Below are 12,720 nucleotides of genomic sequence, written 5' to 3'. Positions count from 1 at the left end.
GTTACTGATGGCTCACAAATCACTATGACAATTGACTTATGGGGTCCTTTTCGTGGGGGAGCAGAGCTTTCTTGTCCAGCAGCCCCTTTAACAAGTCTGGATTGTCCAGAGTAGAAGGTTCCTGTACAGGCGTTCAGTTGCACCGTCCAAATCTTCACAGGGAAGGTCTAGTTGGGTTGAAGAGTTAAAATGTTAATCTTGGGTGGATATGGGTAAAGTCCTGTGGGTCTTAGGTGCGGGAGCATCTTCTACTCACCACAACCAGCGACACTTTTGAACAAGACTCAGATGGGTCAAAATATTTTATTTTCATTGTTGTTGCAATTACCGTATTTTTCAGTTTATAAAACGCACTTTTTCTCCCAAACATTTGGGAGGAAAATGAGGGGTGCATCTTCGAATCCAAATGTAGGTGATCAGGGTCACAGGAGGCAGGGGTGATGCTGTGGGCGCTGTGAGGCAGAGAAAACATCCATGAATGTAGCTTACCGGGAGGTGAGAATGGTGACAGGAGGCAGGAGCGATGCTGTGGGTGCTGTGAAGCAGAAAAAACATCCAGGAATGTAGGATACGGGGGGGAGGTAATGGTGGAAGGAGCGATGCTGTGGGCGCTGCAGGCTGTGCGCTGCTTTGTGCTGCTGCGGGGGTGAGGCAGGGGACATCCTGTGAAGACGTCAGCGGTGCGGTCTTCAAATAATGGCGCACGCGCAGATGGAGCTCTTGGCTCAAGATCTCATATGTGCACGCGCCGCCTCCGGCCTATTGATGTCCTAGGAAAATGGCACTTAAAGGTGGTGCGTGCGCAGATGAGCTCTCGGCTTGTCAGTGAGCCGATACCTTAGTCTGTGCATGCGTTGACTCCGGGCGCCATTTCTTTGAAGCCTGCACCGCTGACGTCTTCAGGATTTCCCCTGCCTCACAGCCTGCAGCGCACAGCACGGCAGCGCCCGTAGCATCGCTCCTGTCACCATTCTCCACCATTCTTACCCTTCAGAAAGCTACATTCCTGGATGTTTGGCGGCGCGGTGAGGCAGAGAAAACATCTGGGACACCAGCCGCACCGCCTGCAGCACTGCCCAGCTCAACGACCGCCCCTGCTTCCTGTGACCCCCCCACTCCACCACCGCTGCTGGTTTCCTCTCGGTAAGACACCACCGGATTAGAAGACTTGCCCCTTTTTTTATACCTTTTTTTTCTCTCTAAATTTGGGGTGCGTCTTATAATCCGGGTGAGTCATATAAAACGAAAAATGCGGTATTCCTGCACCTATTTCATGTCCATGTGAATGTCTACACTGCAAATAAAACTCTAATTCTGCATTTATTGATGCGAGTGTGCAGTGAAACTATGTACCGGATATTTTATTGCACATTCCATCCACCAGCAATAGCTATCCTCTATGTAGGCTGTAATGGGAGCGATTATCTTGATGGTTTCTTCACGGGATGAAGAACATATTTTTATAACTTGACAGAAGAGGACGATACAAGGACTTTAGGGTGGAATTTCCTTAAGCAATAATTACTAGATGGTGGAATTTATTACACTAGCGCTGTCCTCAATCTCATCTAATAGTAAACCGAGTGATAACCTTTAGGAAAAATATCTAATTCTGGGTTGTTTTTGTGTGTAGTCCTATAGGAATACTGACTTTGTGTTTGTGGACCATGGAGGAGAAATTTTTAAGACCCTACACTACCTCAGTAGCCTCATCCAAAGTATAAAGAACCCGCTGGGCACTAAAGACAACCCTGCCCGAATCTGCAGAGATCTGATGAATTGCCAGCAGAAGATGGGAGATGGTAAGAAATCATTTCGTTACTTCTACCTCTATATCGGGACACCACACAGCCTCAGGAACATGGCATTCTTTTGTAGGCACTTATTGGATTGATCCCAATGTTGGCTGCTCTTCGGATACCATTGAAGTCACCTGCAATTTTACACAAGGAGGTCAGACGTGTCTCAGGCCTGTCACTGCATCCAAGGTAAAACTTGCAAAGTTGCAACAGGTGCTGTAGTTTTTGCAGCATACTAGTGGCCAATCTTGTCTTTATGGGCTCCTGAGAAGCCTCCGGTGATAATAAGGGGCACTCTTCCCCCTCGCTGACATTACTGAAGTCTGTCTTTTTCCTTTTTGCAGTTGGTGTTTGAAATTGGCCGAGTTCAGATGAATTTTCTCCACCTCTTGAGTTCAGAGGCCGTACAGCACATAACGGTCCACTGCCTGAATGCCCCCGTTTGGGGCGTCTCAACAGACAAACCCTCCCAGAATGCTGTGCGGTTCAAGGCCTGGAATGGACAAATATTTGAAGCAGGAGGCCAATATCAGCCAGAGGTTTCTGTGGATGACTGCAGGGTAAGAAGACTCCAGACTGCTGAATCTAGTGCTTAGTATTGTTATCTAGTTTCATAGGAGCGTATAATTATCAGATCATCGTTGAATAATTTTCAATAAGAAGGCCATTAAGTTCACGCTATTAACTAAAGATCCATTTACACTGCACAAATGCTTATTTCTCAATAATCTTGCAGGCTAAACAGACTACTGGACACCCGACGAACGAGCTAAGTTCTTGTTTGTCAGGTGAAATTATATTTTGGGATTCACAAAACATCATTGTTCTTGGCAGCTCATCATCTGGTGTAAACAGGACCAGTGCTGCCGAGAAGAATGGCTGCCTATGTGCACAGAGCATAACAGATCGTTCAGTACACGGTCAACCTGTTTTTAAGCGACTACTAATCAGTAAACAAGCAGCTTATTGGCGTCTTTAGTGCCCCTGATCGGCCTGTGTAAGGGAAGGCAAAAACCTTAGGAGACAGATGCAAATTACCCCCATGTCAGGAAATGTACACACAATCTTTTGAGTTTTTACCATTCAGAAAATTATGAGCTCCTCCAAAAATTTTCCAAAGGAGAGTTTCCTGATACAATCTTCACTAGAAAACGCTACATTGTTCACAGTTTCAAAAAGCCCAGAGTGCTCACGGCCTTAAGTGAAAGATGCCTTCTTGACTCCATATATCGCAGTCAGACAAGTTTTTCTGGATCCACGTCCCATCGCAGAGTGTATTATCCATAACCTGAAGAGTGGGATAAGAGAAGGATCAGAGCGCCCCCAGCAGTACGATATTGGAGAATCAGAGTGCCCACAGCAGCAGGATAATGGAGGATCCGAAAGCCCCCAGCAGCAGGATAATGGATCATCAAAACGCCCCCAGCAGTAGGATAATGGAGGATCCGAACGCCCCCAGCAGCAGGATAATGGAGGATCCGACTGCTTCCAGCAGCAAGATAATGGAATATCCGAACGCCCCCAGCAGCAAGATAATGGAATATTCGAACGCCCCCAGCAGTAGGATAAGGGAGGATCGGAACGCCCCAATTAGTAGGATAATGGAGGATCTGAACGCCCCCAGCAGTAGGATAATGGAGGATCCGAACGCCCCCAGCAGTAGGATAATGGAGGATCCGAACGCCCCCAGCAGTAGGATAAGGGAGGATCCGAACGCCCCAATTAGTAAGATAATGAAGGATCCGAACGCCCCCAGCAGTAGGATAAGGGAGGATCCGAACGCCCCAATTAGTAAGATAATGAAGGATCCGAACGCCCCCAGCAGTAGGATCTGAACGCCCCAATTAGTAGGATAAGGGAGGATCCGAACGCCCCCAGCAGTAGGATAAGGGAGGATCCGAACGCCCCCAGCAGTAGGATAAGGGAGGATCCGAACGCCCCCAGCAGCAGGATAATGGAGGATCTGAACACCCCCAGCAGCAGGATAATGGAGGATCTGAACACCCCCAGCAGCAGGATAATGGAGGATCTGAACACCCCCAGCAGCAGGATAATGGAGGATCCGAACACTTCAATTAGTAGGATAATGGAGGATCCGGACGCTCCCAGCAGCAAAATAATGGATAGCACAACCGAGGAGAAGCAGGGGAAAAGCAGTCATGGGTCACACCAAGGACCACTAAATCAATAATCAATGTATCAACTTTTGCAAAAATATCAAAAATATTTATTAGAGTATGGTACATAGCAAAAGGAATGATATTACATACACATAATAAAAGACATAAATCCTGATCAGGCTAAAGTAGAGTCACAGATGACAGGCACGGATCCACAGACCAGAAGGGGAGTGTGAGTATACCAGTATCATCAACGGGCCTCTTAGTTAATAATACATGGGTCAAAGGCTGCCCATTAGGCACAAACAAGGATCATGTGCAATGCAGCAACCACTGCAGCATGTGTCCAGGGTGACGGGCAAAAATAGCCTTCAATTCTCATTACTCAGAGGGACCAAAATCAATACAAGGAACGTCAGTCAGGGAGTAAGTGAAAGTTCACTAAAGCAACTCCCATCTAAACACTCACCCATTGGTAGCCGTGGGAACCGAGAAAAACGTGTCCTTTTGCTATGTACCATACTCTAATAAATATTTTTGATATTTTTGCAAAAGTTGATACATTGATTATTGATTTAGTGGTCCTTGGTGTTGACCCATGACTGCTTTTCCCCTGCTTCTCCTCGGTTGTGCTTATGTCTATTGGGTGCAGTCTTAATAACATGGTAAAATCGGTTGTACATCTTATCCACTCTTGTTTGAAAATAATGGATAGGAATAGGAACTGATTCTAGTTTAAAAAAAAACTGCATTAGAAGCAAAAACACACACAAAAAAACAAACAAATCACACGCATTTTATCACATGTTCTATTGCAACATTTCCAGCTCGGCGACCTTAACCTGCGACCACTTTGTATTGTAGCAAAACACTTAGATGCTGTTGTCAGCAATTGACAACAGCATCTAAGGGGATTATTACCAGTGATCGAAGCTTCTACATTTCCATGATTAGGAAAGTGAACGTATAGGGCCCTAGTCATCAAGGTACAGAATTCTGATGTAAAACGCCTTGAAATGGCGCCAGTTCTGGGGTGAAACTGGGGCAGGACAGGATGTGGCACAGCTCACCTGACATATTCCGTCGTAGTTTATGGCACTAAAGTGGTGTAATGTACTCTGGACCACAGTGGAGTAATATTTCTGGCAGAGGCGAACACCTCTTAATGAATTAGGTTCCCCTTTCTTCAAAGCAAAAATGTTTAGAGGAACAACCGACCTCCCTGAACAGTATTGTATCTAATATTGTGTGGACAGGGGCTGTTTTCGATTTCCAAGTCAGCTGTGTAAACCTCGTTACAGCCGGAGCTCTCCCTCTCTAGATGGTTAGATATTTGCTCCAGCTCAGTCCAGTCTCTACCAGGGTTATTTGCTTTTCCCTTTCTTTTATAGGCGTCTAATCGATTGAATGCACTGATATCGGAACAAAGCAAAGTAAATCTATGAAATCTTTCAGGGTCGCCATCCTCAGCGCAGACAAAGATTGTAAACTTACCAAGTGACCTTTCTTTAAGTGCACCTGGTTATACATCAATAACACTGAAACATTTCTCTAAGCCGCCCTATAAAATCATTTACCTGCTACTATTGCTTTGTTTCCTGGTTGTCATGAGATTATTTAAAAAAAAATACCCAGAATTTCTGTGGGTTATTGATGGGTGTCAAATAGAAACCACTTATCTGCACTGGAATGTCCCAGATCTTCCTTTGGAAAGTGTTCTGCAGCAGCGCGGCGCGAGCACGTCCTCTGCAGCAGCACGGCGCGAGCACATCCTCTGCAGCAGCACGGCGCGAGCACGTCCTCTGCAGCAGCACGGCGCGAACACGTCCTCTGCAGCAGCGCGGCGCGAGCACGTCCTCTGCAGCAGCGCGGCGCGAGCACATCCTCTGCAGCAGCACGGCGCGAACATGTCCTCTGCAGCAGCACGGCGCAAGCACGTCCTCTGCAGCAGCACCGCGCGAACACGTCCTCTGCAGCAGCACGGCGCGAGCACGTCCTCTGCAGCAGCGCGGCGCGAGCACATCCTCTGCAGCAGCACGGCGCGAACACGTCCTCTGCAGCAGCACGGCGCAAGCACATCCTCTGCAGCAGCACGGCGCGAACACGTCCTCTGCAGCAGCACGGCGCGAGCACGTCCTCTGCAGCAGCACGGCGTCAACACGTCTGCTCTCCTTTTTCTACATTTAAGCTATTAGTAAATCTGCCCTTCTTTGTACTATATTAATTCATTAATACGTTTTCTTTTGCAGTTGCAGGATGGACGTTGGCATCAAACCATCTTTACTTTTCGGACCCAAGATCCCACTCAGTTACCGATCGTTGATGTGTTAAATCTCCCTCCATCCACACCTGGAAAAAGCCTTCACTTGGAAGTGGGGAGCGTCTGCTTCTTGTGAAGGGTTATATCGGTGCTAGATCCATTGGACCCTGAACCTCCTCGGATAAAAGGTGCCAAACGACTTGCAAACATAGAGCTAATCGCAGTAACCTGCGCCCCCTTCCCGATCCATTGTTCAAGAGCAGAACTTAAAATGGAGGGGACACCAGCACGCCCCCTCCACCTCGCTGTACAATGGCATTCAAGGGGACAGGAAACCGAATTATTGTCCCCAGAGCTGACACTCGCTGGAAAGGGGTGTTAGCCAAAGACATACGGAAGATCTGCTGTCTACCAGTCACCCGCCTGAGAGACGACAAACCAAAAAAAGTAAAAAAATTCACCATTACCCTCCCTGTCTGCCGGGGAGCTGGTAACAGAAGAGCGTTATGGGTAATACAGGCAGAAAGCATTGTGAAGTGCAATATAAAATAATGTGTAAAAAAAAAAAAAATTAATAATATAAATGTTATTTAATGAGAGAAAATATATAACTCCCACCTTCACGGATCAAGGAAAACAGAAGCTTTTATAATGAAGAGAGACGTGACTGAGAGGCGACCGGTGTGACCCCCACTGTGAAAATCTCTGGTGCTTTGAAGCTTTTATTATTTTTTTTTTTAATAATTATTTTTTATTTGAAGCTATTTAAAGATTTCTGAAGGTGCTGATGCCTTTCCACACACGTCTGTGGGACGACACCCGGCTTTAGTATTTTATTTTGTAATGGAAGGAAGCAATAATGGCTTCCTGCTGTACAGTGCCCCCTTCACTCCTGAGAGACATTATGTGGACAGCTCTGGCATGAAGTGTCTTAATCATGGGAAACTCTTATTACAGGAAGAAGTCGCTCTACAAAGACTGTCGCTGCAAACGGTTTACTTACCACCATATAATAGAAAGCACTGAGCACCACAGCCAGGCCCCGTTCTGTGGAAATCGCCTGCCAGATAGAAGCATTAGCCATTTTCATCTCCAGAACAACAAATATGTTACATTAGGTTCATGTTATTCATTTCTTGAAACGTCGGTGGAGGAGAAATTCATAGAAATGTGATATGAAAAGCCTCCACTAGAGGGAGCTGCTGCACATGCATGTATACAGCTTTAGTAGTCTCCACCTAGTGGTGACTGTTATAATTACCAGACATGGGGAGAAAACTGAATAAGATATCAACACTTCTTGGTATCCTTTATCCCTCTGCAACCGCAACCACAACCTTCCGGATCATCCTATTCCTTAACCCCATAACTCCTCTGTCTTCAGTCCAGTCCACACATCCTTAATATGTTATATGTTGGTAACCTAAACCCTGGAGTAATGCTTAAAATAACGTAACTCAGGGATGAAGGGGTAAAACAAAAAAAATAAATAAATTCTAAAATAAAATGATAAATTAAAAGAAAAAAAATTAATTTAAATCATGTTTATATATATTTTAAGGGAATATTTTTGTAGGCTTTGCGTCCTGGTGAAATTTGTACCAAAGTAATTTTTATTTCTAGGTATCTTTTTGTAGATTTTTGTTGTTTTTTTTTCACTGCTTGGTTGTATAAATTGCTTTTTAAAAGCTGTATTATTATTTTTTTTATTTTTTTTTTTTTAACAAATGAATAGGCTAAATGTTTAGTGCTGCTGTTGCCCGTGCGTTTTGCTCTCGGTCTGGTATCTCACACCAGGCGTAGAGAAACTCCTTTTAATTTAAAGACTTCCTATACCCCCTTCTCTAATGCCCCCCGTACCCCTCTCCCCGTACCTTCCTCCGCACCTTCCAATAGATTCTTGTTGCTTTGAGACCCAACTGGCTTTGGAGTACAATGTGTAGAAATGTAGTTTCTATGTGTAAATTTGGAGCTGATTATGTATCTGTCGTGTTCTATATTATACTGTAATCTAGCTGTACTGTACTGGGAATACCATGTTTTATGTTTAGATTCGTCTATTTTTTTTTTGTGAATGTCTTTATATTTTGGATATTTTTTTTTTAATGTTACGTTTTTTTGTGTTTTTCTTCCATCAGTAAATTCCATGAAAAGTGAGATTCTTCCAAATACCTCAACATGTGATTGTGGGGCCCTTTTTAGTCTTTCCTGTTCAGTTTCCTTTCAGGTATATACCGTAGTAATTTGGTTTCCGGTTAGGAACCCTGCATCGCTCCCTCCTCCTCCTCCTCCTCTTCCTCATTTCTTGTCTTAGTTTCTTTCTGCCCCATCGTCATGAACCTGTTTCAGGGTGTTGAAATTTTATTCACATTCACATTGTTGTAAGAAAGAAAAAAATAAAATACAACAAAAAATAAACATTTCAGAATGAGGCCGTGCAGAAGGACCTGATGTGTTGTGTTTTTTTTTTTTGGGGGGGGGGGGTGGGTTCACCATGTAGATTATGACATAGATGTGGTCAAAATTTTGTTCGCTATTGCCGAATTTAGATGACCGCGAGACACGGCCTACCAGCAACCTTAAAAATGCTTATAAGGCCCCGTTCTCACGTTCTTATAAAACACAAACATAAAAAACGATATTATCAGTGTTCTCCATCAATGAGCCATTGTTTTTTTTCCAGTATGGATAAAGAAAAAATGCAAATACTATGCGCCTCCTCTACTGTCAATTTTAAACACGGACGGGACATGGATGTCATCCATGTTTTTCATGGACCCATAGACTTGTATTGTCCCTTGTCATTCGTACTGCCGGGAAAAACGAACATGTGGAAACACAGACATGTGAAGATCAACATAGTTTATAATGGGTATGTGTGGTATCCATGAGAAAAAGCGTATGTCACACGTACCGAAAACACCTACATGTGAAGGGGGCCTAAGGGGTACTTTGCACGTTGCGACATCGCTAGCCGATGCTAGCGATGCCGAGCGCGATAGTCCCCGCCCCCACCCCCATCACACATGTGATAGCTGCCGTAGCGAACATTATCGCTACGGCAGCTTCACACGCACTTACCTGCTCTGCGGCGTCGCTCTGGCCGGCGACCCACTTCTTTCCTAAGGGGGCGGGTCGTGCGGCGTCACACGGCAGGCGGCCAATAGAAGCAAAGAGGCGGAGATGAGCGGGACGTAAACATCCCGCCCACTTCTTTCCTTCCGCATTGCCGTCGAGACGCAGGTAAGGAGATGTTCCTCGCTCCTGCGGCTTCACACACAGCGATGTGTGCTGCCGCAGGAACGAGGAACAACATCGTATCTGCGGACGCCCCGACATTATGAAAATGAACAACGTGACACAGATCACCGATTTTTGACTGTTTCACGCTCGTTCATCTTCTTTCCTAGGCTTTACACGTTGCGACATCGTTACCAGCACCAAATGTGCGTCACTTTCGATTTGACCCCGACGATATCGCAGGTGCGATGTCGCAACATGCAAAGTACCCCTTAGGCTGTTGAGTTTGGGCCAGGGGACCCTCACCGGTCCATACATAGGCCACGTTTCACAGGTGATTTAAATTTTAGTGCTGTACCCACGTTGAGTATTTTTCCCTTGCGTATTTGGTGCAGATTTCTTTTTTTCTGCACCAAATACACAAGGGAAAAATAAGCAACGTGGGCACAGCCCTTCTGAATTCTCAGACTTTGCTGACTTCATAATGGACATGCAGATTTTGCTGCAGATTTCTGAAAATACGCATCAAAACTACACAGCGTGGGCACTGGGCCTAAAACTCTGTAAATGTGTATTTAGTGTAAGTGTGATAATATACTCACCGATTGCAGACTTCCCCGGTTCAGGCGCTACCAGTCTTCTTATGAATCAAGTGATGGCTATTCCGTCTTGCTGAATAAGGCCGAGCTTTCATTTCCACAGACGAGTGCAATCTAAAAAAAACATCGTTTTGCTCTCACTCTAATGCAAAACTATGGGGCAGTGTCCATCTGCGATTGACCTCTCATGCCATAGAGGCACGCACAGTGAATCGCAGCATGGAGCGATTCTCAGCTTACGCAGCCCCATACAAGTCTATGCGAGCCTGTGAAACATCGCACTGCACTCGCATGTCATCCGACTACAGTGCGATCTACAGGTTGGGGAGGAGATGGGGAGAAATTGCTCCCCCCTTTCTCCGCAGCTGTGATCCGATTGCAAGTTCGCATCACAGTCACATGACCCTCGGCTCACACTCGCGGCATAGGGTCGTTACCATATCGCTGCCGATGCTCTCGCATCAGAAGCTTTGCGCAGGTGGAACCGTACCCTTACACTGAGATCTGTGTGTGAGTCGGAAGCCTTTTTATTTTTTTTTACAATGTAAGCCTATTGGACCTCGTTCTGACACTATAGGCTTATACTGTAAAAGTGACTTAGATCACAGTGTGAGCCGGTAAGGGCCGTTTCATACATCCGGCATTTCGCCGGATTACCAGATCCGTCACACTCCAGTACATTGTTAATAATGTACAATGGCATCGCGGCAAACTCCGGTCACATGACAGCATGTGACCAGAGGTTGCCACGATGCCATTATGCTCAGTATCACACCGGATCTGTCAAAAAAACTGAAGGAACTGATGGAAAAAACTGATGCAACTGATCTGTCGCATCAGTTTTTTTCGCCGGACTGTGCCTGATGCCAAAAAACTGATGTGTGAAAGCAGCCTAACACTGTACTGGAGTGTGCCGGATCCGGCAATCTGGCGAAATGCCAGATGTGTGAAACGGCCCTAAATTGGTATAGTCCTCACTTGCAAATGAAGTAGGGAAGGGAAAATGAGCAATGGACTCACCAATGCATGCTGCGGATCCCCAGGTGCAGGGAAGTGACTGGCGTCAAGAAAAAAAAAACCAGGATATATCCAACACCCTTTTTGTTCTTTAAAATCATTTTATTCAAGAATCACTTGCAAATTTTAATAAAAGCATTGGATTCTTATGATTGGCCACATCAGCCCCGGCTTACGTGTTTCTGAACAAATCCTTACTCATAGGCCTAAGAAAAATGACTTATTCCGAAACGCGCAAGGCGGGGGCCTGTGTGTCCTATCATCAAAATCCGATGCTTTTATTAAAGTTTGTATGTGATTCTTGAATAAATCGATTTTAAAGTAGAAAACGGTGCTGGATATATCTTAGGTTTTTCCTTGATGAATAGTCCTCACTTGATTCATAAGACCATAATGAAGCTGGAAACCGGGTAGGATGGTGATCGGTGCGTATATTACCATACTTATACTACACTACATATTCATTTACACAGGTTTAGGCAATAAAAAGTTTGTCGGCAGTGCCTCTTTAAGGGGACTCTATCAGCACAGGATGACTGTTCACACCAAGTACAGGTGCTCGTGCATTATGGTGGGGTGGGGGGGGCTGTCATTTAAATACACCTTCCTACCTGCTGGTTATCTATCTCTATATCTATCTCCTTCTCTGGCTCTATGAAGCCAGAGCTGTCAATCACAGAAGAGGGGAGGGTGGAGATTGAGGGAAAACAAGGAGGTGGAAATGTGAATTTGAATTATTAGCCGTGCCATGGTGCACCGAGCGCCTGTTCTTGGTGTGAACCCTGTGCTTGATTCAGTCTCTTTAAAACGAGCCTTAACAGAAGAAGACTGTTCAAACTAAGCACAGGCGATGTATGCACTCTTGGCCGAGCAGTGCACCTTCCACCTATCTCCTTCCCTCTGGCTCCTATAAGATCAGGAAGGCGCAGATGGAGCCAAAACAAGTTGTTTGGTCTGTGCAGTTCAGGGCACCTTCCAACCAAGAGTGCACCGGGCGCCTGCGCTTGGTTTGAACAGTCCTTTTATGATAATAAAAGAGAAAAGAAGACCCAGCATCACCTAGCACAGGTGCTCAGGAAAAATGGGAGTACAAACAAAAAATAATAACTCCAGCACACTGTTATTTCCCTAAATGTAAGAAGCTGTAGTGGGAGAGAAAAGGCGCAATAGGGTCTTACCCGATTTACAGGGCAAAAGAAAAAAAGAGCAATGCACTCACCTGGCTGGGTTGTGCCAGTCACAACCCCTTTTGAAGACGTGGATGAGTGCTTAGGTGGTTCAGCAGCGGCCCCGTGTCAGAGCAAAGGTCACGTTGATTTCCCTAAATGTATAATAGACAACAAATAGTCAGTTCTTGATTCTTTTTCTTTTATTGAAGTGAAAAAAGTGCAAAAAAAAGTGCTATACAAGACAGAAAGTCCACCGGGTGACAACGTTTCGGCCAAGAGGCCTTCGTGTGGTCGGACAGACTGGATGAGGTGTTATATACAATAAAACAAAAGAACAATAATCAATATGAGGATACATACAAATATCAAAATAGTACAGTACGAATTGCTTCAACATACAATGAGGAGGATAGACTTATTGTATATAACACCTCATCCAGTCTGTCCGACCAGAGGAAGGCCTCTTGGCCGAAACGTTGTCACCCGGCGGACTTTCTGTCTTGTATAGCACTTTTT

The 12,720-nt window shown here is 45.3% G+C and overlaps 1 protein-coding gene across 1 annotated transcript in view; it reads left to right on the top strand.

Moving 5' to 3' along the window:
• The window catches only part of COL27A1 (collagen type XXVII alpha 1 chain), a 347,486-nt gene extending 338,871 nt beyond the window's left edge, over nucleotides 1-8,615 (top strand). The window contains exons 58-61 of the mRNA XM_075324295.1: nucleotides 1,634-1,802; nucleotides 1,879-1,988; nucleotides 2,144-2,359; nucleotides 6,169-8,615. Of these exons, the coding sequence (XP_075180410.1) occupies nucleotides 1,634-1,802; nucleotides 1,879-1,988; nucleotides 2,144-2,359; nucleotides 6,169-6,315 (642 nt within the window). The 3' untranslated portion in view covers nucleotides 6,316-8,615. The remainder of the gene's footprint in view (nucleotides 1-1,633; nucleotides 1,803-1,878; nucleotides 1,989-2,143; nucleotides 2,360-6,168) is intronic.
• Nucleotides 8,616-12,720: the final 4,105 nt, after the last annotated feature.

The sequence above is a fragment of the Anomaloglossus baeobatrachus genome, chromosome 9 (assembly GCF_048569485.1).
Source record: "Anomaloglossus baeobatrachus isolate aAnoBae1 chromosome 9, aAnoBae1.hap1, whole genome shotgun sequence".
Lineage (NCBI taxonomy): Eukaryota > Metazoa > Chordata > Amphibia > Anura > Aromobatidae > Anomaloglossus > Anomaloglossus baeobatrachus.
The sequence above is the reverse complement of the archived record's forward strand: the minus strand, read 5'-3'. Positions and strand labels throughout refer to the sequence as shown.